Source organism: Saccopteryx bilineata, chromosome 3, assembly GCF_036850765.1.
Source record: "Saccopteryx bilineata isolate mSacBil1 chromosome 3, mSacBil1_pri_phased_curated, whole genome shotgun sequence".
Lineage (NCBI taxonomy): Eukaryota > Metazoa > Chordata > Mammalia > Chiroptera > Emballonuridae > Saccopteryx > Saccopteryx bilineata.
In genome coordinates, this window is record NC_089492.1 from 283,810,316 (window position 1) to 283,835,689 (window position 25,374).

At 47.6% G+C, this 25,374-nt stretch overlaps 1 protein-coding gene across 1 annotated transcript in view; it reads right to left on the reverse strand.

Annotated features, from left to right (window-relative positions):
* KAZN (kazrin, periplakin interacting protein) overlaps window positions 1-24,762 on the reverse strand; it is a 760,285-nt gene extending 735,523 nt beyond the window's left edge. The window contains exon 1 of the mRNA XM_066270382.1: window positions 24,729-24,762. Coding sequence (XP_066126479.1) covers window positions 24,729-24,755 — 27 coding nt within the window. The 5' untranslated portion in view covers window positions 24,756-24,762. The remainder of the gene's footprint in view (window positions 1-24,728) is intronic.
* Between the last annotated feature and the right edge of the window lie 612 nt (window positions 24,763-25,374).

Below are 25,374 nucleotides of genomic sequence, written 5' to 3' on the forward strand. Positions count from 1 at the left end.
CGGTTTTCTATTAAAAGTTTAATTTGCAACATACCCAAATATGAGTTCTATTCTCCAGAGAAAATGGATGGGGCCTCTGTTGGGGGAAGGCAGGGGTGCTGGTTGGTGGCTAAGGAGAGGACCATTCGTCTCCCTCTGTGACAGGACACCGGCCACAATGGCAGCTGCCACTGTGCTTGCTCCTGTTGCTATGCACATTCAGGACACTAAAATAAATTGATTGTACCAAAAGATCCTTTCACTTTCCCAACCACATCACCTTAATAGGACATTCATACCACTTTGAGCGGCATTTACTGCTGAAGTGGAATGATGGCTTCTCAAATTACTTTAGCGCATATTGAATTGTTTCTGAGTTTATTGGGTTATGGGACAACATTTTGGTTTTAGTGAAGGCCTGTCATTCCAGAAGGCCCCGGACTCTGAGTCAGTTATCCCTTCATCAAATCCAGGCACGTGAATCTCTGCTGTAGATCAAAACCTCCGTCTCTTTCCTCTGCTTGAAATACCTTCATTTCTTCAAGTCCCTAACATGTTCTGATACCCAAACCTAAGCCTGAAGGATGTCAGATCCCAGAAGAGGGCAAGGAACACAAACCAAATTCAAAGAAAAAGACGCAGGAGCGAAGACAGATGACTGCAGGGTGTCAGGGTGTAGCTTTCAGCCCTAAAGTCCATACTCAGATGGGAAAGGTCAAAACTCCTGAAGTTGGCCGTGCCCCGAAGCTGTTCCCTGTTACCCACTTCTAATTAAGTACTTATTGACCCCACCTACTATGCTCGGGTGCTGGAAGCTTCCTCCTGCCCTGCATTCTCCCAAGATCCGCTTGATGCATTTTTTTTAGCATAATGTAACACTTTTCTATCAGAATAATTCTTTATGTTTGCAGAGCACTTAATTTGGTACAATAGTTTCCCATCTGTGATCATGATTTTTATCCTTAGATGGTCACAGCAAACTTCGGATGGGAATATGTGCCAATTCCTGCAACCTGCAGCAGAGTATGCCGGGCACAGTATTAGCTGCCTCCTTTGTTGCACTCCCGCGGCCGCCAGCTAAAATGACCCTGTCCCCATCATGGCAGACATGACCACGGGCCCTAGAAATTAAAGGGCATTTCAGAAAGTCCCCTAGCAAGTTGGTAGTTGGACTAGACCTGCAGCTTTCTCTCCCCACCCCTTCCCTGTGCTATCCCCAAGTGCCTGGGGGGTCAGGAGCTCTGAAACAATAGGGGAGAAGCTCCCCTTCTGAACAAGCTTGTTCCCAGTGAAATTCCCTACGCCGGGCAAGCTCAGGTCAGACATGCTGTCTCAGCAAGTCCCACATTTAGGACGCCTGCCCCGAACACCTCTGGGGGGTAGAATGAACGGAAGCCCATGGTGGTTCCGAATCAGACCCAGCTGGAGCCGAAGGCAGTCACGTCTCCTGTGCGGTTCTGACCCAGATGAAAAGGACCTAGGACGTAGGTTACATGCAGGAGCTCCTGCATCCAGAACCTTGATTCTATTGTAATCCTCCCTCCCACACTATTGTGTGTCATTGTCTTGGCCAGGACACTAACTTCCCTCTTCCCCTCTATTGTCCAACCATCATATGGGGAAAATTTAATGCTTACCTCACTGAGTTGTTCATCGGATTAAATATATAAAGGTGCTGAGAACAGGGCCTGGCATTTAGGAAGCACTTTGTATTTGTGAAAAGAAAATGATTAAACAAGAGAGGAGCAATGTACCAGGGCGGGGAACTGCTCTGGGCGTGAGTTGGTGTTAAAGGGAATTAGCTACGAGAGGAGCGTGTGCCGGGGCTTTGTCCTGGGAGCCCACGCACAAAGGTGACTTTCAGGGGCAGCCAGGCCAGCCCGGGGTGGGCGTGCTGGTAGGGGAGGGCAGCCAGTCCTGTAGGACAGCTGCCAGACTCTGCCAGCTGCTCCGGGGCAACCAGGGCCCAATGCCAACCAGCATCTTGTCTGAGCGGCTGGGTCCTGCCAAGGCCCCTGAGCTAGGGAGCTCGGTGCCATCGAAGCTCTCCGGATCCCTCAACCACTGACATTGACTGATGAGCATGCACTGTACTCCTTTGAGAGAGAGAGAGAGAAAGAGAGAGAGAGAAGGAGACTTGGAGTTGGAGAAAGGAAGAAGGAAGGAGGAAAAGAAGAAAGGAAAAGAGAAAAGGCCAGAGCTTGACCTAAAAAAAAAAATTAAAAAAAAAATGCCTCAGCCTGACCTGTGTTGGAGCAGTGGACAGAGCGTCAATCTGGAATGCCGAGGTCACCAGTTCGAATCCCTGGGCTCGCCTGGTCAAGGCACATACAGGAAGTAACTGCTACAAGTTGATGCTTCCAGCTTCTTCCCCCCCCCCTTTCTCTCTCTCTCAAAATTTATAAATAAAATCTTTAAAAAATGCCTTAAAAATACTAATTATAGGCATTGGGAGGCGAGAATATAGTCAAGGTGCAAAACTGGATTTCTAACAGCCAACTTTGCTCATCATTCATTATCTAACCCAACGCCACCCACTCCTACCCCAGGATATACTGGGCTGGGGAGGCCACATGCCCATTGAATAAAGGAAACCCAGGTGTGTGAAGAAAAGCTTGTATTTGAGTCACAAACACCAATGATGCCACCAGGTGCTCCATGGTCCTTGGAAGAAGCAGCTAGCTGGGTGTTTTATCTTTCAATCATGTCTCCTTTAAAAAGAAAAGAATGTAACCCAAGACTGTAGGTGGGTGTTCACTTGTAGCACAGGTGTGACAAGCAGAATAAGACTATGAGTTGATTATCTGGATAGGATGTGCATTAAGTATTTCACTTTGAAAAGTAAATCCAGCAAAACATATACAGAATTAAGGAGAAGATATATGTAGATAAATTATATATAAAATAAAATAAATTATACATAGCAAGAGATTTATTTATATAAACATGCCTATATCATGAAGCATGTGTCATATAATACATTTTATTTTATTTTGTTTTGTTTTATTTTATTTAGTTATTTCTATAAGTGAGAGGAGAGGAGGTAGAGAGACAGACTCACGTATGAGCCCTGACTGCGATCCACCCAGCAACCCCCATCTGAGGCTGACACCCAGACCAACTGAGCTATCCTCAGTGCCCAGGGCCAACAAACCAAACAAACCAATCAAACCACTGGCTGTGGGAGGGGGAGAGAGAGAGAAGGGGGAGAGAGAGGGGAAAAGGGAGGGGGAGAGAAGTATTATAGATTTTTTTTTTTCACGTGTGCCCTGACCAGGGATCAAACCCAGGACGTCCGCATATCAGGCCAACACTCTATCCTCTGAACCAACTGGCTAGGGCTATAATACATTTTAATAGTATGTTTTCCACACTTGCATATACATGGTCTGAACTACATTACAAAAGGCATATATACTACATATTTATATACATGGATGAACCAGGCTCGTGCTGAATTCTTAGGAGACTAAAGGTAGTTCCATAGGATAATAAATATTAATGAGATACATTTATTTTCTCTTAAAGTTCTATTTTTTTCCATATTGCAAAGATCTTTTCCCTACTGGTTATGAAACTAATATATGCTCGCTGTAGAAATAAAAAAAAAAAAAAAACGAAATGAAGAAAATAAAATCTACCATCTCACTACTCAGAGATCACATCTGTGAACATTTCTGCTCATTTCCATCTGTCTTTTTTTCTTTTATTTATCACAGACATGTTTCCATGTCAGTAAACATAGATCTACTTACCTGTCTTTAATGGTTCTAGAGTATTCCCACTTGAGGGATGAGTCCAAATTCATTTACCCAATCAAATAGTGTTGGGTTTGAATTCAGTTTCTGATTTTTCACTGTTATGAGCGAGGGTTAACTTTTAAAAGTGTATAAAAACAGGACTGGGCCTGACCTGTGGTGGCACAGTGGATAAAGCATTGACCTGGAACGCTGAGGTCGCTGGTTTGAAACCCCGAGCTTGCTGGGTCAAGGCACATATGGGAGTTGATGCTTCCTGCTCCTCCCCCATTCTCTCTCTCTAAAAATAAATATATAAAATCTAACAACAAAATAAGACTGGCTAGGACATGTGTCAGAGAAACATAACAGTACATTACTACTGCCCACTTTTGTCCGTGATGTGAAGGAATGGAATAGTCAGTCACATGGGTAACCCCAAGCGGTAGCTTCCCCAAATTTCAGCTGTGCTCTTTCTAGTAGGAACAACTTGAAGGAAGGTGTCAGGTAGAAAACAGCTTGCAGGATTTATCATCTGTCCTGTCACTGAGCCCAAGACTTGGGTGGGGCTCTGAGCTCGCTCTGTACTGGCACAAGGGCAGGACAGAGGGCAGAGGTGGGGGGGGGGAGATACTAAGAACATAATGACAAGCCTTAATTTCTACATGCATTTTTGCTATAAGCTTCTTTTCTAGATGCTTCCGGGAAGTCTTTAAAAAAAATTTTTTTTCAAATTTATTGATTGTAGAGAGAAAGGAAAAAGAAAGAGAAACATCGATTCATTGTTCTACTTATGTATATACTCACTGGTTGGTTCTAGGAGGTTGGTTCTAGGATGTACCCTGAACAGGGATTGAACACGCAACTTTGGTATAAGGCAGTGGTAGTCAACCTGGTCCCTACCGCCCACTAGTGGGTGTTCCAGCTTTCATGGTGGGCAGTAGCAGAGCAACCAAAATATAAATAAAAAGATAGATTTAACTATAGTAAGTTGTTTTATAAAGATAGATTCTGCCAAACTTAGTGAAAACCTGACATAAAGCACTTGCTAAGTAATTATTATATGCTTTCACTTGCTGTAACTGTGCTTTATAAATTTTATAAAGTAAAGTTACTTCCCTACTTTATAAATCACCATTACTGTGTAACCGGTGGGTGGTTAGAAAATTTTACTGCTAACAGAGATACAAAAGTGGGCGGTAGGTATAAAAAGGTTGACTACCCCTCGTCTATAGGGACGATGCTCTAAGCAACTGAACGACCCAGCCAGGACCAAGGAAGTCTTCCCTGATGCCCCAGTCAAATGTCCCCAGCTGCAAAGGTGGTTGATTTCTCTTTAGTAAGTATGTTCCAAGCGCCTGCTTTATGCAGGTAAATAAGACCGACATGAGTTCAGCCATCATGGAGCTTGTAATTGAGCCCAGGAGTAATCAGGTAAATCAGTAAAGTCGACGACCCCGTGATAAGTTCTGGGGGTGGCGGGGGGAGAGCTGGTTGTGGGCTACATAAGGTCAGGTAGTCGGGAAGGCCACTTCGAGGGGTGACGTTTAAGCTAAGAGCAGAGGACTAGAAGAAACAGTTATGTAAACCACCAGACCGAAAGCTCACGACATATGGAAATGACACACGCAAAGGCCCAGGGAGGGAGAGTCCCGCCCACCTAAATGACCAACAGTGTGGGTTGGGCAAGATGTGAGTCAGGGAAGTGGCGGGAGGGTGATGGACTCATCCTGGTTTGCCTGGGACTTTCCCAGCTTTAAATCGCAAGTCTTGTGTCCTTAGAACCCTGTGGTCCTGAGCAGACTGAATATCGGCCACCTTTTCCGGCAGGGTTTTTTAACTCAGAGACTTGCAAGTCACGGAAGAGAATGTGGATTTATTCCAGATTCAGTGGGGAGCAGTCAGAGTTTGCAGCAACGTGAAACGATACAAGCACCACCAACTGTTCAAGGCAAAGATGCAGGAATCGTTCTTGAATCATTTCTCACCCTTGTCCCCTTGTTCGTGCTGCCTCCATACTCCTCTCAAACCCATTCCCTACCTTCTCGATCATCTCTGTGCTCGTCCCAAGACCCAGAGGGCACTGATTGAAGGGCGCGTGCTCTGGAGCCAGACTACCCAGGTTCTCATCCCGGCCCAGCCACCGCCTGGCTGGGAGACCTACAGGAACCTACTTAACCTCCCTGTTCACGCATGTCCCCGTCTGTCCTGGTGAAGATGGAGTAAATTGTCGTAGGCACCGTGTTTAGACTGGTGCTTGGTACTTCACAGAGTGCCTTTGCCCCAAACCCTCCATGGCCTCTTCCTCTGTTGCTCAGAGTAAAAGCCAAAGTCCTTCAAAGCTGTTCTGACTTATTCTCTTAAGACTCACACATTCGCCTGACCAGGTGGTGGCGCAATGGATAGAGCATTGGACTGGGAAGCTGAGGGCCCAGGTTCGAGAGCCCGAAGTTGCCAGCTTGAGCGTGGGTTCATCTGGTTTGAGCAAAGCTCATCAGCTTGAGCCCAAGGTCACTGGCTCAAGCAAGGGGTCACTCATCCTGCTGTAGCCCTCCCCCCCCATCAAGGCACATATAAAAAAGCAATCAATGAACAACTAAGGTGCTGCAATGAAGAACTGATGCTTCTCATCTCTCTCCCTTCCTGTCTGTCTGTCCCTCTGTCTGACTCTCTCTGTCTCTGTCACACACACACAAAAAAAAGACTCACATGTTTGCTCATCCTACTCTAGGGGTCGGGAACCTATGGCTCGCGAGCCAGAGGTGGCTCTTTTGATGGCTGCATCTGGCTTGCAGACAAATCTTTAATAAAAAATAATAATAACATTAAAAACATAAAACATTCTCATGTATTACAATCCATTTATTTCCTACTGCTCATGTTCATGGTTGCGGGTGGCTGGAGCCAATCACAGCTGTCCTCTGGGACAACACCAAATTTTTATTGGATAATGCGTAACATACATGGGTCGTTGTATGGCTTTCATGGATTTACATTTTAAATTATGTGGCGTTCACGGCTCTCTCAGCCAAAAAGGTTCCCGACTCTGTCCTACCCCAACCACATAGGGAGGTCTCCGGGTTTGTTCCTTGAAGAGTTTAGACATCCTCCTGGCTCAGGGATCTGACGCCTGCATTTCTTCTGTCTGGAACTTTCTTCCCTTTTACATCCAGTTGGCTCATCCAGCCCCTCCCATCCCTGAGGCCATTTCTGACCATCCGGTATGCACAGTGTCCATTCCCGCAGCTCTTACACCTCTAGCTCTGCCTGATTTCTCCCCACGGAATCACCTGACACCTGATACGTTTCCTTGTTTCACGGGGTGTTCTTGTCTCCCCTAGACTAGATGTTAGGCTCTGTGAGGACCGGGGCTGAGCTTTACTTACTGTTGCTGCCACAGTGCCTGAGCTGTGCCTGACACGTAGTGGTAGGAACTCCCCAAATACCGGGGGCATCAATGAGGGGAAAACGGAGGACTTCTGCTCTGATTTCTTGGATGCGGGATTCTACGTTATCCCTCGGAGGATAGTAATTATACTTATTGTAAAACCCTGTTCCAATTGCTCTTTTAACTATTTTCTCAGATGTAATCTTTTCTTTGTATTGAGTCTCAGATTCTATCATTTGTCTTATTTTGTTGTCAACGGTTTTTAAATGTTTGGTGATTTTTAAAAATTGTGAGTCATGTCTGTAATTGAAACCCCCCAACAGATAATTCTCTGGTTTTGTTTAGATGGGCCACTCCAGACAGGCCAGTTGTCCCTCTACCGTCTCCTCTCTGGGCTTCTGGGACCAAATCCTAAGGAACACTTGGGCACAGACAAAGAGCTGTCGGTCACATAGGGTCAAAGCAAAGTGTGTGAGGTCCCTGGATGCCCAGACGGGAGAAAATAGTAGGTCCAGTGACACAAAATGATACCAATCAGTTGGCTTTGGAAAAAGAAAACTGCCCATGGTGGGAAATAAAAAACAGGCATTCAATTAATGAAAAGAAATTCAGATGTGCTTATAAAAGAAAGATTTCTTTCTTTTTTTCCTCTGGAAAACACTGTTTCTATAGAAAATTTCTCTAAGACATTATTAGTCCTTTCCCAAAGGGCCAACCGCCTTGGCCAGAATGCATTTCCCGGTCAGCTGTGCCAACAGTGTAATTGCGTTCCATTTGAAATAAAAGCTATACTCGCAAATGCCAACAAGATCCAGAGAGGGGTCACCAGCACAAGAGGCACACAGTGGTCCCACAGCTAGACTGAGTGGGCAGTCACTTAAAGTGGTGGGGATTTCAAACCCCAAGTCTCTATTCTTACCAGACTTTAGTGTTGCCCAACCATTCCAGATTTACTCCTCCTTTTTTTTTTTTTTTTTTTTTTTTATTGTTTGGGTTTTTTTTTTTTTTTGTATTTTTCCAAAGTTAGAAGTGGGGAGGCAGAGAACAGACTCCCACATGTGCCCAACTGAGATCCACCCGGCAAGCTCACCAGGGGGCGATGCTTTGCCCATCCGGGGCGTTGCTCCACTGCAATCGGAGCCATTCTAGAACCTGAGGCAGAGGCTATGGAGCCATCCTCAGCGCCCGGGCCAACTTTGCTCTGATGGAGCCTTGGCTGTGGGAGGGGAAGAGAGAGATAGAGAGAAAGGAGAAGGAGAAGGGTGGAGAAGCAGATGGGCACCTCTCCTGTGTGCCCTGGCCAGGAATTGAACCCAGGACTTCCACACACCCGGCCGACACGCTACCGCTGAGCCAACCGGCCAGGGCCTACAGTATTTTTCACTGCGTTTATTGGGGTGACACCGGTTAACATAGTTACACAGATTCCAGGTGCCCAATTCTATGACACATCTCTGTCCCCTGTGACTCCGTTTGGAAGTACTGGCCGGGGTCCTTTACCCCTTCCTGCCGCTGCTGTGCTGATTTCAGCTCGCTGCCCTCCCCCCCAGCATCCCAGCTCCTCTGGCCGGCTGTACTCCTCACCCCGCCACAGAGCTAAGGAGAACGGGCAGCCTCGCCATCAGATGCACTATGAGCCCTGAACGGACCCCAAATAAAAACCGCACTTTCCAGGTGCAAACAGGAGAGGGTATTTGCAGCCTTCCCCAGGCCTGGTGCGACACGGTGCTCCTGGGGGCACAGAACACAGCATGGAGGGGCCACACCTGATTGAGGGGGGCGCAGCAAGAGACCTGGGCCAGGGAGACAGAAGCCTCAGGTGGGAGAAGGGGTAACAGGGGCGGTGACTTTTCTGAACCTGCTCCATGATTCCCCCGAAGGCAGGAGAGGGCGAAGGGAGGGTGCCAACCAGCTTCTCCACACTGAGCCGGATGCTGGAGGCCAGGAGAGACCTGTCCCTCTCGGGGGAGCAGCCTGACTCTGTCCGAGGAGGGCGCCCACTGCCGGTGAACTCCGATCGGTCTCCAGCCCGCTTGTTTACTTGCGGAGAGCTGCAGCGGAACCTGATGAAGAAGCCCTAATGACGATCTGAAATGTCAAACGTTCCTCTGTTCTAAAAATACGCGCCCAGGATCTGTCCCAGATGAGAGAAGACACACTTCCTTTTGATTTAGAGTTGGAAGGATGACAGAGTGGAGGCGGTAAGTAGGATGAAAAGAAAGGAATAAGCCAGGTGACAACTCCCCGTCACACAGAGAAACCAACAATAGGGAATCAACAAATTACGTGCCGTGTCGGCATCCGCGACATAAACAGCCGTGGTGCCACCTACAGCGACTGCTGATAAAACACAGCCACCTGCTAGGCCACCCGGGCTCCTCCAGGACCCTTCACTAATCTTGGATGAAATACACACCTCTCAAGGCTGTTTCAGCATTCAAGGCTGTTACTCTTTGGAGAGTAAAAAAAAAAAAAAAATAGAACATACAGGTTGGCTTTCAATAGCAATCGTTTTGATTCTATTAAATAAAGGAAGAAATACACCCCTACTAAAACCACATTGTGCCTGGTATAAAAACATCTTGTTCTAGCCTGACCTGTGGTGGCGCAGTGGATAAAGCATCAACCTAGAAATGCTGAGGTCACCGGTTCGAAACCCTGGGCTTGCCTGGTCAAGGCACATATGGGGGTTGATGCTTCCAGCTCCTCCCCCCTTCTGTCTCTCCTCTCTCTCTCTCTGTCCCTCTCTTTGTCTCTCCCTCTCCTCTCTATAATAAATAAATAAAAAAAATAAAAATAAATAAATAAAAACATCTTGTTCTAGCCCTGGCCGGTTGGCTCAGTGGTAGAGTGTCGACCTGGCGTGCAGGAGTCCCAGGTTCGATTCCCAGCCAGGGCACACAGGAGAAGCGCTCATCTGCTTCTCCACTCCTCCCCCTCTCCTTTCTCTCTGTCTCTCTCTTCCCCTCCCGCAGCCGAGGCTCCATTGGAGCAAAGATGGCCCGGGCGCTGAGGATGGCTCTATGGCCTCTGCCTCGGGCACTAGAATGGCTCTGGTTGCAACAGAGCAATGCCCCAGATGGGCAGAGCATCACCCCCTGGTGGGCATGCCGGGTGGATCCCGGTCGGGCGCATGCAGGAATCTGTCTGACTGCCTCCCCGTTTCCAACTTTAGAAGGATACAACCATCCTATCAGGTGAGGAGCCCGCTCTCATGGCCTCGTTTTGACTTGATTACCCCTGTAAAGATCCCATGTCCACATAAGGCTACATGCTGAGGTTCTGCAGGTTAGAACTTCAACACACCTTTTACGGAGGATGTGATTCAATGCGCAACAAAGGAGTGGGTCCCCTTTCATGAAGCAGCCAGAGAAAACGCAGCATAGGGGCACCCATGCTCAGGCGTGTCCTGCGTGAGCTGCGGGGTTCTGTCGAGGGGAGTTCAAGGGCTCTGCAAGCATCGATTCAAATTTCACTTCAAAAATACATTGAAAACCTATCACATAGACTCCAGTGTGGTACACATCCCTAAGGAAGACCAGCGTATATAGCTTGTGCTTCCAGAATAAAAGTTGTGTTGTTTTACTTATTTATGTTTGTCCAGGCCCAGGGATAAAACTCTGTGGGCCCCTTCTGTGCATATAGTCAAACCTCTTAGTAGGTTACTGATTTAAAACGATTGCCACTTGAGACTGGTCTTCTTCGAATTCAGACCCCTTGCTTGACGGCGTTCATGCCTAAGTGAGCGTGCAGGGCTGCCGAGGTGTATAAACGCACGGGCAAGAAGGTTCCTGGAGCTCCGTGACAAGTGTCCGGGTGCCTCTGCTCAGAGAGGGCTCACACTTGGCTCAGCTGGTCCCTTTTTTTACAAAGGAACCATGAAGGAACACATGACATAGTGACAGGATGACCCTGGGTAGCAAGGATACTATTGATATTTCTGTCAAGTTTGGACACCCTATCAGTCAAGCTTCCTCAGTTTGCAAGTGACAGGAACCGATGTCAATCCAGTTGAAGCAAAAAGGGGACTTTGTAGGCCACTCCACAGAGCACTCCCTTCTGGTCCTCACTGTCCTGGTTTCCTGTACCATTTCCTAAACACTCATATGTGGTAGGGCCACTTGGTAATTGGCTCATCCACACACATTCACTCTAACACCCTCTAGCCCACTTTCCTGAACTGCGGAGCATAGAAAGCTAAAACTACATTTCCCAGAGACCCCTGTGGCTAAACTCCCCAGTTAGCCTAAATTCCTCCCGAATGAGATGCAAGTGGGCATTGAGGTAGCTGCCGCCAGGCGGGGGAAACAGGCACTTTGAGCAAGCTGGAGGCAGGAGCACCTGGTCCTTCAGAGTAGCTCTGGAGGGGGTCCTCGGGGTCCGTGCTGTGACACGTAGCTGTTTACTTTCCATGAACAGTCTTGTAGGGCAGTTGCCCGATTTCTCATGACTGCGGTGGGGTTCCTGGCTATGTAGCCTCCAAACCTGGTTTTCAAGATGATCTGTGAACTCTCAGAAGTCTCTGAAACGACTTTTAAAGGCCTTTCTCCTTAAATTAGATTCTGTTGACTGCCACTGATCACTGTGACCAATGCAGCTTGACTCCAATATACCAGTCTGTGTGCTGATGACTCTGAGGTCTGTCCCTACAGCCTGAGCTCTCTGAAGCTGAAGACAGACACTGGACGGTGTCACGGACAGCCCCACCCAGATGTCCCACAGGTCCTTCAATCTTCAGAGACTTCAAACCCAACCTGTAATGTCCCCCTTCAAGTCTGCTGTTCCCGTTTCCTTTATCAAACACTATCATGTCCCCAGATACCCACTCAAGTTGGAGACTCCTCTGAGACTTGTCTCCTTCTTTCCCTCCCAAGTTTCAATTAGTGACAGTCCTACTTCTTAAACATTCCCTGAACGTGTGCCCTCTTCTTTATCCTCCTTCCCCATACTGCAGTTTCCTGCCTTACCATCTCTGGCCAAGAAAAACCGTATCCTGTCTTCAGTTTCACTCCGGTCAACCCATTCTTCCAGCTTCCTCCATGGTAACCTTTCAAACACCCAACTACATATTGTCATCCCTTTGCCGGAAAACATCAAATGGGTCCCCCACCATTATTGTGGTTTCAAGTGGACAAGTGTGTGGTATAAAACTAGAAGGCATGGCCCTGGCTGGTTGGCTCAGCGGTAGAGCGTCAGCCTGGCGTGCGGGGGACCCGAGTTCGATTCCCGGCCAGGGCACATAGGAGAAGCGCCCATTTGCTTCTCCACCCCCCCCCCTTTCCTGTCTCTCTCTTCCCCTCCCGCAGCCAAGGCTCCCTTGGAGCAAAGATGGCCCGGGCCCTGGGGATGGCTCCTTGGCCTCTGCCCCAGGCGCTAGAGTGGCTCTGGTCGCGGCAGAGCGATGCCCTGGAGGGGCAGAGCATTGCCACCTGGTGGGCAGAGCGTCGCCCCTGGTGGGCGTGCCGGGTGGATCCCGGTCAGGCGCATGCGGGAGTCTGTCTGACTGTCTCTCCCAGTGTCCAGCTTCAGAAAAATACAAAAATAAATAAATAAATAATAAAACTAGAAGGCACATGTGGCAGAGACGGACTGAAAACTCACCAAATCCATTTTCTCTTTCTCCTGAGAACATGGCTAGACCACATTTCCCAGGCTCTCTTCCAGTTATAGGGCTTGGTTATCAGTCAGACCTGACTCTGCTATTCTATCAGTTAGCTCTTGCTGTGTAACAAATGACCTTAAAACCAGAAGCTTGAAATAAGCCACTCATTATTTCTTACAGGTCTACAGAAGGACTGTTGCTCTGGGCTGAGATCAACTGACCTTAGCTGGGCTTGGTCCTGCATGGGTACTTGACCACGTCAGCTGGGGGCTGCCTGGTCTATGATGGGCTCAGCAGGGAGACTCCATGTGGTCTCGCCCCTGCCAGTTGGCTAGCCCAGACTTGTTCTCATAGGAGAGGCAAGGTTTCGAGAGAGAGAGAGAAGAAACACGCAAGGCATCTTGAGGTCCAGGCTCTGGACTAAGCTACCAACTTGCCACATTCTCTTGTCCAAAGCACATCACAGGCCAGCTCAGATACAAGGGGTGGAGAGACAGACTCTAGCTCTTGATGAGGAAGGCTACAGATGCATATTGCAAAGGGAAGAAGTAAAGAATTACAGACGTTTTTTTTTGGAATTAAATTAGTGCAGCCACTCACTAGACAAGTGACCTTAAATAAGTTTCCTCTCTGAGCCTTGTTTCGTCACCCGTGAAACAGGTGATTACACATCACTCACCAATGAGGCATGGAGGTAAGGGGAAGTCCCTGGCAGAGTGTTTGGCACACGGCAAGTACTCACTGGTCCTTCACCACTTTTAGTTTTCATATCTCTCTGCAGTGTTTACCCTCACGCCTTTCATGTGGTTGGTATAAGCTCAGGAATCATTCATTGAACAAATTAACCATGCACCTGGCTTGAACAACCAGCTAGAACAATGGTCTTTTAATGGCTCCTCATGTTTCTGGAGCTAGCACAAGCCCATGCCTCTCACGCTTGGTCACAGTTGGTCACAGGCCCATTTGAAATCATCCCGTCCAAGCCTGACATAGAGCCCTCTTAAAATCTACCCACCAGATGTTCAAACACAGTCCGCTCTCTGTGCCTGTGTGAGGGCAGGAGAGCACAATCCACGTCCCTCTAAATAAACTGGCTGGAGCAGTCGTTCCGAACGAGAACGTGCGTGGTGCCTGCTAATCACTTTCAAACCCCCCTTTCCAAGAGATCAAAGATCGCCGAGAGCCATGCTGAGAAGTCTTCTTCTGATTCAGTGTGTGTGTGTGTGTGTGTGTGTGTGATCGATTGCATGAATGGCATTGTATTACGCCTCCCTTTGGTGGTCGCTTCCCACCCTCTGACTCTGGGCTTGGTAACCTGACCTTGCTGAGACCCTTTAAATAATAGCAAACAAACATGAGCTGTAAAAATGATTTCTCTGTCTACTTCTTGTTTTTATGGACCATTGTCACCACTGTGAAAAGACCCCAGAGTTAGCCTGCTGGAAGGATAGAGACACTATCTGCAGGAGAGCTGAGTCACTCCAGCCAAGGCCGCAGAGATCTGAGTGGGACCCAGTCAAGACCAGCCACGCCCGTCCGCATTAGCAGAATTACTCAGTCCACTGACCTGTAGAAATAGCCGGTTGTTTCCAAGCACTCGGTTTTGTGATGGTTTGTTACGCGGCGGTCGTCACCTGACACAAATCCATGCCATGATCCTCAGGATCAATTCTATCAAGCTTCCTTCTCTTTGTCTTATATATACTTTAGGAGGGAATAAAAAGAAGGTTGTATCCATAAGCCAAGACAAGAAGACCCATGCTGGAGTTAACTATCTGGCCTTCGAAGCTGGCCAAAGTGGGCGAGTCGGTTTCAAGTCCCACAGGAGCACATGAGTCCTTGGCAGTCAACTTACGGTCTCACCGTGGAACTGCTTTTCGCTGTGCTTTACTCAGGGGCCAGGGACTGGAGGCACATGGACTGTTGGCTTGCATTGGCACCAAGGAGATTTTCTGGCTCTGTTCCCATATCAGATTTGAATGAAGACACTTTAGCAAAGCCATGCCTCAATTTACCTGGCTGTTCTACAGGGACTGCGAGAGTTCAACGTGACCCAGGAGGCCCCACGAGTTCTGTATAAGAATTACTGCTGTAAGCATAAGTTAAATTAGGGTAATAATTACACGGCAAACTTTGGGTTCTCTATTATCTGACTAATGGATGGGAACCACAGCATTAAAAAAACAAACAAACAAAAAACAACAACCAAGTGACCAATACTAAGTTTCTGATTGAATTCCATTATGGTAAAAAATACCTATATTGACAAGTCAATAATTTTGTCTCCTCCAGGCTAACATTGGTTTACATTTCCTGAGTGCACGCCACCGGAGAAGGTACGCTTTGTCCACAGATGACCCATTAAGTCCCTGACCTACAAGTGTGTGACTGAGAATTGACTGTTGGCCAGGTTCTGCCTGGCAGGATTCGGTTAAGGAACTGCAAACCTCACGTCGGTATCGTCTTGTCCACAATGAGTCTGCACACCCCTGCGTTCCCTTTACCCACCTGCCTTCCAGGTCCCACAGAGCTCGGGCGAGCCTTCCCTGTGTGTGTCTCTATAGCCACCTAGCATCTAGCAAAAAAAAAAAAAGAGACAAGGACCCCAGTTCTGCGCATACCCGCAGGCGAAGGATAAAAGGAGTCTCTGCTCCCTGGGGTTTCTTATTTTTCTCTAAGTTAAATGTAAATGTCCAGAATAAATAATTTGCCTCGATCTTTTCAACATCCCAGGGGATCTGATTCCAGTCACTGCAACAGAGTAGCACTAAATACACGCAACTAAATTAAAGGACAGGGGCAGTACAGCATGACCGGAAGTCATACTTCCTCCCTTGCTCTTGTCCTCGCACCCTCTTCAGATCTCAGCATGGATGTCACTGTCAAAGGAAAAGTGTGAGAACCCTTATCTACTGCGTCACAGGCTAGCACGGTGCTAGGCACACCGTAGAGGCTCCGAAAGGGAGTGAGAAAATGAATGAAGAGGTAACTAAGACCTATACTCAACACCAATTATGATCAACTTTGGGGCTCCGACGGGAACTGTTCTGAGGTGGGAGGAGTTCCATGACCCATGAGAGAGTCAGCCTCGGGATCTAAAAGCGGGGTTTCTTGACCCTGAGGCTACTGGCATCGGGGGCTGGACAGGTGCTTTGAGGGGCCATCCTGTGCATTGTGGGAAGTTAGCAACATGCCTGGCCTCTCCCCACCACATGCCAGTAGTACCTCCTCCCCTTCCCACCAACCCACACAAGTTGTGACCATCAAAAATATCTCCAGACATTGCCAAATGCCCCTGGGGGTGGAGAGAAAAATTGTTCTCCTCCTCTCTCGTCTGAGAAACACTCATCGAAAGGGTGACCATGGGGCTGGGTATTATTTTGGGAGCCACATATTTGACAAATGATAATAGGGCACTATGAGGAGGACAAACTATTTGGGAGGGGAGAGAATGGAATATCTTCCTTATTCTATTTAAAGATGTTTGAAAACCACGTTCTCGGAACCCTAAGCTTTCTAGGAATCTGAGAAGGTAAAGCTTAGCTATAGAGATGTATTGTGTATTTATTAAAAATTAAAAAAAAAAAAAACATTTTGAATCATGAGTGCTGTTGTACATCTGAAGCCAGGTTTTAGTACGCCCTCCCCCCAGTTACATCTTCCTTTCTCCTGTATTAAGACCTCCTTCAGGACACAAACACTCTGGCGTCACCCATTGCAAGATGGAAATCAACTGTGCCAGCTTTGTGATGGGCCAGATGGAACAATATTAAAAAAAGGCTATTTTATTATAGCTCAATAGCCAGTTTTCAAAAGCAGAGATAATAACACCCAAACCTCCGGTAGCACTCATGGCTGAGAGAGAAAGAGGAGGAAATGCTAGTAAAATGCTTTGTCAACAGTAGAGAGATCTGCAAATATCAGCTGGGTCCTTCTCTGAGCTCCCACAGTCCTCCACACGTGGCTTCATCAGTAGTCACCACAGGGCACATTGATGTCTGGCCACCCACCCCATTAAGTCCTGAGTCCCTCTAGAGCAGTGGTAGTCAACCTGGTCCCTACCTCCCACTAGTGGACGTTCCAGCTTTCATGGTGGGCGGTGGTGGAGCAACCAAAGTATAAATAAAAAGATTTAACTATAGTAAGTTGTTTTATAAAGATTGATTCTGCCAAACTTAGCGAAAATCCAACATAAAGTACTTGGTAAGTAATTATTATTATTATATGCTTTAACTTGCTGTAACTCTGCTTTATAAATTTTATAAAGTAAAGTTACTTCCCTACTTTATAAATCACCATTACTGTGGAACCGGTGGGTGGTTAGAGAATTTTACTAACAGAAATACAGAAGTGGGCGGCAGGTATAAAAAGGTTGACTACCCCTGGTCTAGGGCAAGCCCCAGAGCTGCGTGGGGTGCCAAGCTCTGCTTTGGGACCCGAACACCAAGTTCATGTGTGTGGAATGCACGATAGATTCATTGTTGCCTCCATCTGCTCAGCGTCCACTCTCCCTTCTTGTGGTAACGACGCTTCTTCCCACACTGCCTGTGGTTCAGGTGGGTGCGAACACACTCCCCCACAGTCAAGGGGGAGGAGCGCCCAATGATCTAAGACAGACCAGCCAAACTCTTCTAAGAACTGGGCTTTTGATCCAAGGGACACACAGAGGGGAAATGTTGGGAGCCGACTTATCCCCAACACAGGATATCTGTATCTCCCTTCCCCACCCCCCAAAAGGTCTCAAACTCAGCATTTTCATCTGTCTAGGATTTCAGTGTGCATAGTTCTTGCAAAATGAAAAAGAATAGTTTTTAAACAGCAAACTGTTTATTTATTTTTATTTATTTAAAATAAACACCCTAAGTGTCGACCTGGAATGCTGAGGTCACCGATTCGAAACCCTGGGCTTGCCTGGTCAACGCACATATGGGAGTTGATGCTTCCTACTCCTCCCCTCTTCTCTCTCTCTCTCTCCTTCTCTCTCTCTCTCCAATAAAAATGAATAAATAAAATCTAAAAAGAAAATTTAAAAAAAAATGTTAAAAAAAAATAAAATAAACACCCTGAAACAAAACTGCTCCCTAGTTCTTGATAGCTTAGTCTCCGTAGCTGCCTTCCTCCCTGTCCTGCCTAAGACAGGCTCTTTGGCTTTTCCTGCACGTGCCTCTGTCGGCTTCCATTAAACATGCGCCCCGGTTGCATCAACCAGAGCTGGTCTCTGTGGCTGACAACAGAAGAGCCCCAGCCTCTCCTCACCCCTAAACGTCCTTCCCTGATTGTGTAACTGCGTCAGATCCCCCTCACCTTAACATGTCCCATGGGCTGCTACTAGAACGACAGAAATTCTATTTTGTTATCATTTGAAAATGTATATCATAACAATAACCATTGACCTCTCGCAGTGTCACATAAAGGTTCTATGGGTGTGAAAATAAAGTCACAAATGGCTCTGGGGCGCTGTACAGACCCAGGGAGGCTACCCGATGACAGAGACTATGTCATCCAGATGTGACCCGTCCTAAGAGATGCTCCTCTTCTTTCCTCCCAGAATAAAGCAATGGACAGGAGTTTATTCTTTCCCTGGATCGTTGCACAGTAAACACAGACAACTTTTTTTTTTTTTTTCTGAAGCTGGAAATGGGGAGAGACAGTCAGACAGACTCCCGCATGCGTCCGACCGGGATCCACCTGGCACGCCCACCAGGGGGCGATGCTCTGCCCCTCCAGGGCCTGCCGCGACCAGAGCCACTCCAGCGCCTGGGGCAGAGGCCAAGGAGCCATCCCCAGCGCCCGGGCCATCTCTGCTCCAATGGAGCCCTGGCTGCGGGAGGGGAAGAGAGAGACAGAGAGGAAGGATGGGGGGGGGGAGAAGCAAATGGGCATTTCTCCTGTGTGCCCTGGCCGGGAATCGAACCAGGGTCCCCCGCATGCTAGGCCGACGACGCTCTACTGCTGAGCCAACCAGCCAGGGCCAAGAACTTTTAATATTTCAGAATTTCCTCTAACATTCTGTCTTACGGATTTTACAAAGGTGGCAGAGGTCTCAGGAGAGGCTGCTTTTTTTTTATGAACCTAAAATAAAAAAATTTACCTAAACATCAGCCTGCCAGGGGAACGGCATTGCAATTTCACGTCTCACCCTCTATTTCTTCTGTATGAGAAAGGCGATAACTGGAGCTCTATAACTAATGGGATGGCATCTCTGGCGATGCCTGCAGGCCGAATTTCTTTCTTTCATTCATTCATTCATTCATTCATTCATTCAAAAAAAGATACAACAACAACTTCAGAAAATCAAAACCACCATGGCAGAATGGGAAGTGGGCTTGCACAAGTTATATAAGGTGCCTGCTTCAGGCCTGCTGTTTTTATACTTTTTGCATCTGAGAAGAAAAATAAGCAAGGTCTTTTCAAACACCGTTGCTGGAGGGTGTGAGCTGAGGCTCCCTGGACCAATCTGCTTTACCCTGGGAGCTCTGTAATTAGGGGAGCAACATCCTTCAGCATCTATTTCTTTCCTTCTCCCGTGGCCTTTAAGAGGCACAAACCTGATGGTATGAATAGACATGAAAATACCCCAGGGTCATTTCCTTAGGATGAAAGTTTTGCCTCTTTGTTCTTCTTCTAATTTTAGAGTTTGTTCTCTGCTTGTCACAACTGAGGGAGAGAGGTCTACCCTGGCTCTGGCCATGTGTCACATTTCAAAAGAGAGTAGGAAAAATCTACACTTGGGGTCCTCCTCAGAGCCACAGCCAATGCCTGTGACCTTGAGGAATCAAGCCCCCTCCAGGTGCCCCCATCTGTGCAATGTGAGGGCTAGGCACTCTCTAGGGCTGCCAACAAGGTCAGACTCACGGACAGGACACTGAAGCCCACCGCAGCTCAAAGGCACCCCACAAGTGTACTGGTAATAACCACACGTCCGTTCCTGAGCAGGGGCTGGCTTCAGACAACATGAAGAATGGAAAACGCTAGTCATGGGAGAAAGCACCCTGAAGCACAGCTGTGATGAGTACGCAAACTACCTGGGCCTCAAGGTCCCCATCAGGGCACAAGATCACATCCACTGTGCAGAGCAAACCCTCCTATTTGTCGGGAGCCCGAGCCAAGGCTTCCTCTTGGTGGGGTGTCAGCTCCCAACCACACCTCGCCATGTGAGGTCAGTCTAGGCAGCGAGAGTGTCCAGGCAGCTCAAACGGCCGATCTATTCATATCATATCAGTCTGGTTTTTTGTTTTGTTTTGTTTTATTTTGTTTTGGTCAGAAATTAATCCGAAGGCATAATCATCCAGAGGACTTTTTTTAAGACCATTCTAGAAAAGAAAATGAAGTCACCCGAATCATATTGCAGCTTCGACCCTGGTAGTGCCCCCTCCACCCCATCCGCCTGCCCGATGCCGGGCTCGCCCCCTGCCCATCACGGCCCTCCCTCCTGCTTGGCAAGGGGAACGCAGGTCTTTGGCAAAGACATTTTCAAGTTCCCTGAACATAAATAACAGGAAGGAAGACAGATGAGAAAGGAGCAGGGAAGGGAAGGGAGCAGAAGGGCCGAGTCCCACTCCATACAGACATTTATTTTGCAAAGGGGACAAACAGGCGGCTGGGCGGGAGGCGTACACGTCAGTCCAGAGCAGAAAGAAAGGAAGAGAGGGTAAGAGGGAAGGAGGGGACATGCTGGTGCATTGGGGGTGGGGGCGGGGGCAGGGCGATGGGAAGAACAGGAGAAGAAAAAGGAAAGCAGAAGACAAAGGAAGAGGCTGGCTGGGGAAGGCGAGGACCCCGCGGAAGAGAAAGTGGATTTCGTTTCTTTTCCTCCCAACACATCTGACTTTGTCAGGTTGAGAGCACAGACATGCTTAGCGGGGATGGTGGTGCAGTTTACTTCTGTGTCCCTAAAGGTATGGTACTTCATTCCTAGAGCTGGGCCTCTGGGAAGGGGGCACCAGTGACTTGGCCTCACTTAAAACATGCTCCCTGCCTGACCTGTGGTGGCGCAGTGGATAAAGCGTCGACTTGGAAATGCTGAGGTCGTCGGTTCGAAACCCTGGGCTTGCCCGGTCAAGGCACATATGGGAGTTGATGCTTCCTGCTCCTCCCCTCCTTCTCTCTCTGTCTCTCTCTCTCCTCTCTAAAATGAATAAAAATTAAAAAAATAAAAAGATGAAGACTTCTTTAAAAAAAAAAAAAAAACACTCCCCCTTCTGAATCCAGGCAAAGCGCATTTCAAACAAGAAGCCTCACTAACTGCCGGGCCGGGCAGCCCCGAGGGGCAGGGGGACACAGGGCCTGCCTTGGAGGGGCCCCCACAGAGCGTGGAACCAACGTCTCTGCCTTTCCCGTAGTACTCAGCCTTGGAGAGAGGAGGCCCTAACTGCCAGCATTGTTTGCCCAAGCATTTGTTCAGCCTTTGATAAATAATGACCTTCGGTCTTCGGCAGGGGGGCGGGGTGGGGGGGAGAGAAGGAGAAAACTGCCAATAGGAGATTTAATTTGCTGCAATCAACCCCTCTTAGCATGCGGAGTCACACAGTACGCGTAAAAGAATTAATCTCTACCAGAAAGAATGGCCTCGCCCGCTTTATGAATCCCATCGCTCACGGGGCTGAGTCGGCAGTTTGGGCTTAGCCAGAGCTCTCAGGGAGAAAAGCTACAGCTCGGGTTTCAAGGCGATCTGAATGGTGGTACACTTCATTGAATTGGGGGGTGGGGTGGGGTAGGGGCTGCGAAGGACAAAGGGAATGGAATGCAAATAGAGGCACTCTGCCGCTTTCGGACACCCCCACGTGGAAACATTTAGGGAAAGAATAAATAATTGCAGGCCTCTGGCTGCCTGTGTGTGTGCCCAGAGTTCTCGATTCTGCGCTCTGAGGTGGGTTGTCAGACCTGTCAATCATCCCCGGCACCCTGTCATACTTGGGAGATGCGTTTGCTCTGTGCACACCGTTTTATAATCCTCAGAGTGGAATTTCATACCCCAGCGATGCTTTTTTCTTTCTTTCTTTTTTTTTTTTCCTTTGACATTCTCCTAAGCAGGATTTATTGCTTCCAAGACAGATGTGACTTGAATCGATTATGGCTTTTGGAGCAGTCACTCTGGAAGCAGCCCCCGGGTTCGCTGGAAGACCTTTGGTCTGACTTCATTCAGCTTGTAAGCTGACGTCAGAGTATTTCATCATTACACGAACACCATCTGGAGTCCTTTAAGGATGGACCCAACTTGCCTGACCAGGCGGTGGTGCAGTGGATAGAGTGTTGGACTGGGATGCGGAAGACCCAGGTTCGAGACCCTGAGGTCGCCAGCTTGAGCGTGGGCTTATCTGGTTTGAGCAAAAAGCTCGCCAGTTTGGACCCAAGGTCGCTGGCTCAAGCAAGGGGTTACTCAGTCTACTGAAGGCCCACGGTCAAGGCACATATGAGAAAGTAATCAATGAACAATTAAGGTATTGCAACAATAAACTGATGATTGATGCTTCTCATCTCTCCATTCCTGTCTGTCTATCCCTGTCTATCTCTCTGTCTGACTCTCTCTCTGTCTCTGAAAAAAAAAAAAAAAAGGATGGACCCAACCAAAGCAAGGGGTGCGGTTACCCCCCTTGAGGAGTTCATACATCCTGCAACACACAAGCCTACCAGACATCTACTAATATCACAAAATGCAGCCCGACAGCAAGGCGCTACCTAGAACTTGCTATTTACATTCTGTGGCCCTCCCATTATTGATGGACTTAGAATATGCAATAAGTACATTCATTCATCTTCGGGACTGAGGTAAGAAGTCATGTCAAAAAATTATTGTCAAAAATGAATGGAAAGTAGCTGAATTTCTAAAAAGGCTGAATAAAGATTCTCATCAAAAGGAACGGATCTCTAAATGTCTACCCAAAAACTGAAAACACAGTCCCCCCCTGGCCCTCCCCCACGTGGAGGGGTTCCTTAGCATTTTATATGTGTGTAGCAACCGCTGATTGTACAGAGAGGTATTTCAGAGGTGCTCTGAGCCTTGCGAGTCTTCTTGGTAATGTGCTTCTAATTAACCAGCCGTGGGACCTAGACTCATAACCACAAACAATGTTTCAAAAAGCTAGGGGTTTTAGAAGAAAAGAAACCAGGGTGGCCTGATTAGATTAAACTAATCACAGCCCCCCTCATTCTGTATTAGTCTGAGAGACAAAAGGGAGGAAATCTTTGAACAGTAGGAGGGAAAGGAAACATTGTTCCCAGAGACCACACTACTCTCCTACCTGACTTTCTATGTTTCTTTCTCCTTCTGGGAGGAGACCCAAGCCACCTTCCTTTCAGACAGTACAAGGTAGGGGGAGACCCACCCTACTCTGCTAATGTTTTTTTCTAACTATTTAAACGAGAAACTTCTAGGAGGCACAGATTTGGGATCAGGAGAGAAGCAGGTAAAATGTTCCTATGCAGTCACCACATTGTATTGACTGTTTTAGTCCCATCAGACAAACAGAAAGGAAAAGACTGGGAATCAACACTAGGGATAAAAGTTGTCAGACGGACTCGGCGTGTGGAGGGAGCCGATGCGTCCTTGAGCAATGTCGGACCTTTTCGCCGTCCAGGTCTAGGCACGAGTGTCTGTTCATACTTGTGAAGAAGAAGGAAAGGGTGAATGAATTTTATTTCCTTCGATTTTGCAAAACTGGAGTTTACACAGTATCTTTGGGGGTTTATTCGGACAGTGTCCTTGGCTGGGGTGTTCGCTGTGGCTTTGGGTTCAGGCATGGAGGAAACCCAACCCTTTCCAGAACCATTTGCTTTCTTTTACTTAGTAAATTGTTTTACATTTCTCTTTCTTTTGTGTTTTTAAAATTGGCTGTTGCCAGCTTCAGAATCTTTCCTCTTCCCACCAGACAGGGCCGGGGAGAAAGGAGACACTTGGGCCACTCATCGTGATGGGGACAGCGAAATGAATGGCTTGGCATAATCCGGGCCATCTCCGCATCGGGGCTCAGCAGTCCCGCAGGGAGGCTTCAAACACAGACAAGTGAAAAGGGTACAAAAGCCGTACCCATTAAAGTCTTATTGGTACAAGATCCAGGCTTCAGAATTGATTTAAGAAATAAAACATCAAACACCACCATGGTAGACACAAAGGCAAAGAAACCCCAATTCAAACTCGAATGCGGAGCTAAAGGCGGGAACTCACCAGCCATTCCGACTTCACCATTCCTGCACGGAAAACCGGCTCTCGGAGAACGCTCCAGGGAAAGCTGACACCAGATCCCCAACCCCAAAGGACATTTTCGGAAGCATTTCTAGATACTGAAGAGGCAGGCATGACAATAAAATCTAGTTCAGCTTACCTTCACTAACAAAGAAAACCAGCAAAGCTCTTAAAACACCTGGTGTTTGCTTATCAACATGTCTGGAGAGACCCACCAACAAAGCCAGATGGAATAAATAGATTATTTTTTAAATATTTCAGTAGAAGAGTACACAAGGAGAAACCTTGAAGGATAACATCTCAACAATAGTGTGTCATGAGCTAAATACTTTTTGTAATTAATTTATTGCTAGCATTAAACAAAACAAAACAAAACAAAACAAACCCCAACCCAGTGCTGATTCACTCATGGATGGCACATATCACATGGACCAAAATATTCATTAGTTACTCGGCGATGTTGCTGGGAATAAGCACCGCTCTCCTCCAAAGCCTCTGCCAGCTTTGACGCCTGCCAAGCTTGTATGTTAATGGGGTTTCACTTTTCCAAGGCTAATGGGAGATCTGTTCAATTCTCAGAGACAACACATGCATTATTTTTAAGCCCGATGACTTTGACTTAAAAACAAGCTATTTTAAAATACCAAATCCCAACTAATACCCTATTAGAAATCCAATACGCTCTATTCTCAAAATAGAATGTCTGTTCATCACAACGGCGGTTTTAAATTCGTGTGGTAGTAGTTGGACATTTTTGCACGGCTCACACCAAAAAAACGTAAAAGGATTCCAGCCACCCACCGCCCGCCCGGTGACAGATGTCTCAGCTGATCTCGGTACCTGGGCGTCCACCAGGAGGTGCCTCATCAGACTCATGGAACTCCTCAGGGTCTCCTTCTCCGCGGGCAGAAAGGGGTCTTTGTCCTCCTCCAGCGCCTTTGACTTGGTGACAATAAAATGGGATATCTGGTCATTGAGGGTGTGCAATGATTGCACCGCTGCAAAAAAAAAGAGAGAGAGAGAAAAGAGCCAAGTGGAATCGCAACAGGTAACTTTCAAAGGGAAGCAAGGTTCTCGTCATTTTAAAGGGGAAAGCTACGATAAAAACCAGGCAGCGGTCAGGAACCCGATTCGTCTACTGATCTCCTCGATGCATGCATTTAACAGCCAACAAATGTTTACCGAGCACCTTCTCAGTGGCCAAGTGGACATGGGGTGCCTGGAGATAGAACTGAACAAAGCCAGACTGGGTGCCTGTGCCTGCACTCACGGAGTGGCCAGCTGTGCTGGGGAAACAGGAGAAGCAAGGTCTATGCAAACACGTCTAGGAAGATGATTCTGCAACGAGCGTGTTTGTGAATTACAGGGAGTCACAGGACACAAAGGGACAGCCCTTAGATGAGATTTACACCTGCCGTGACAGAGTTGGCTATTTTACCTCTAAACAGATGGCCTCCGTCATTAAGGTTGATGAAGGGACAGTGGT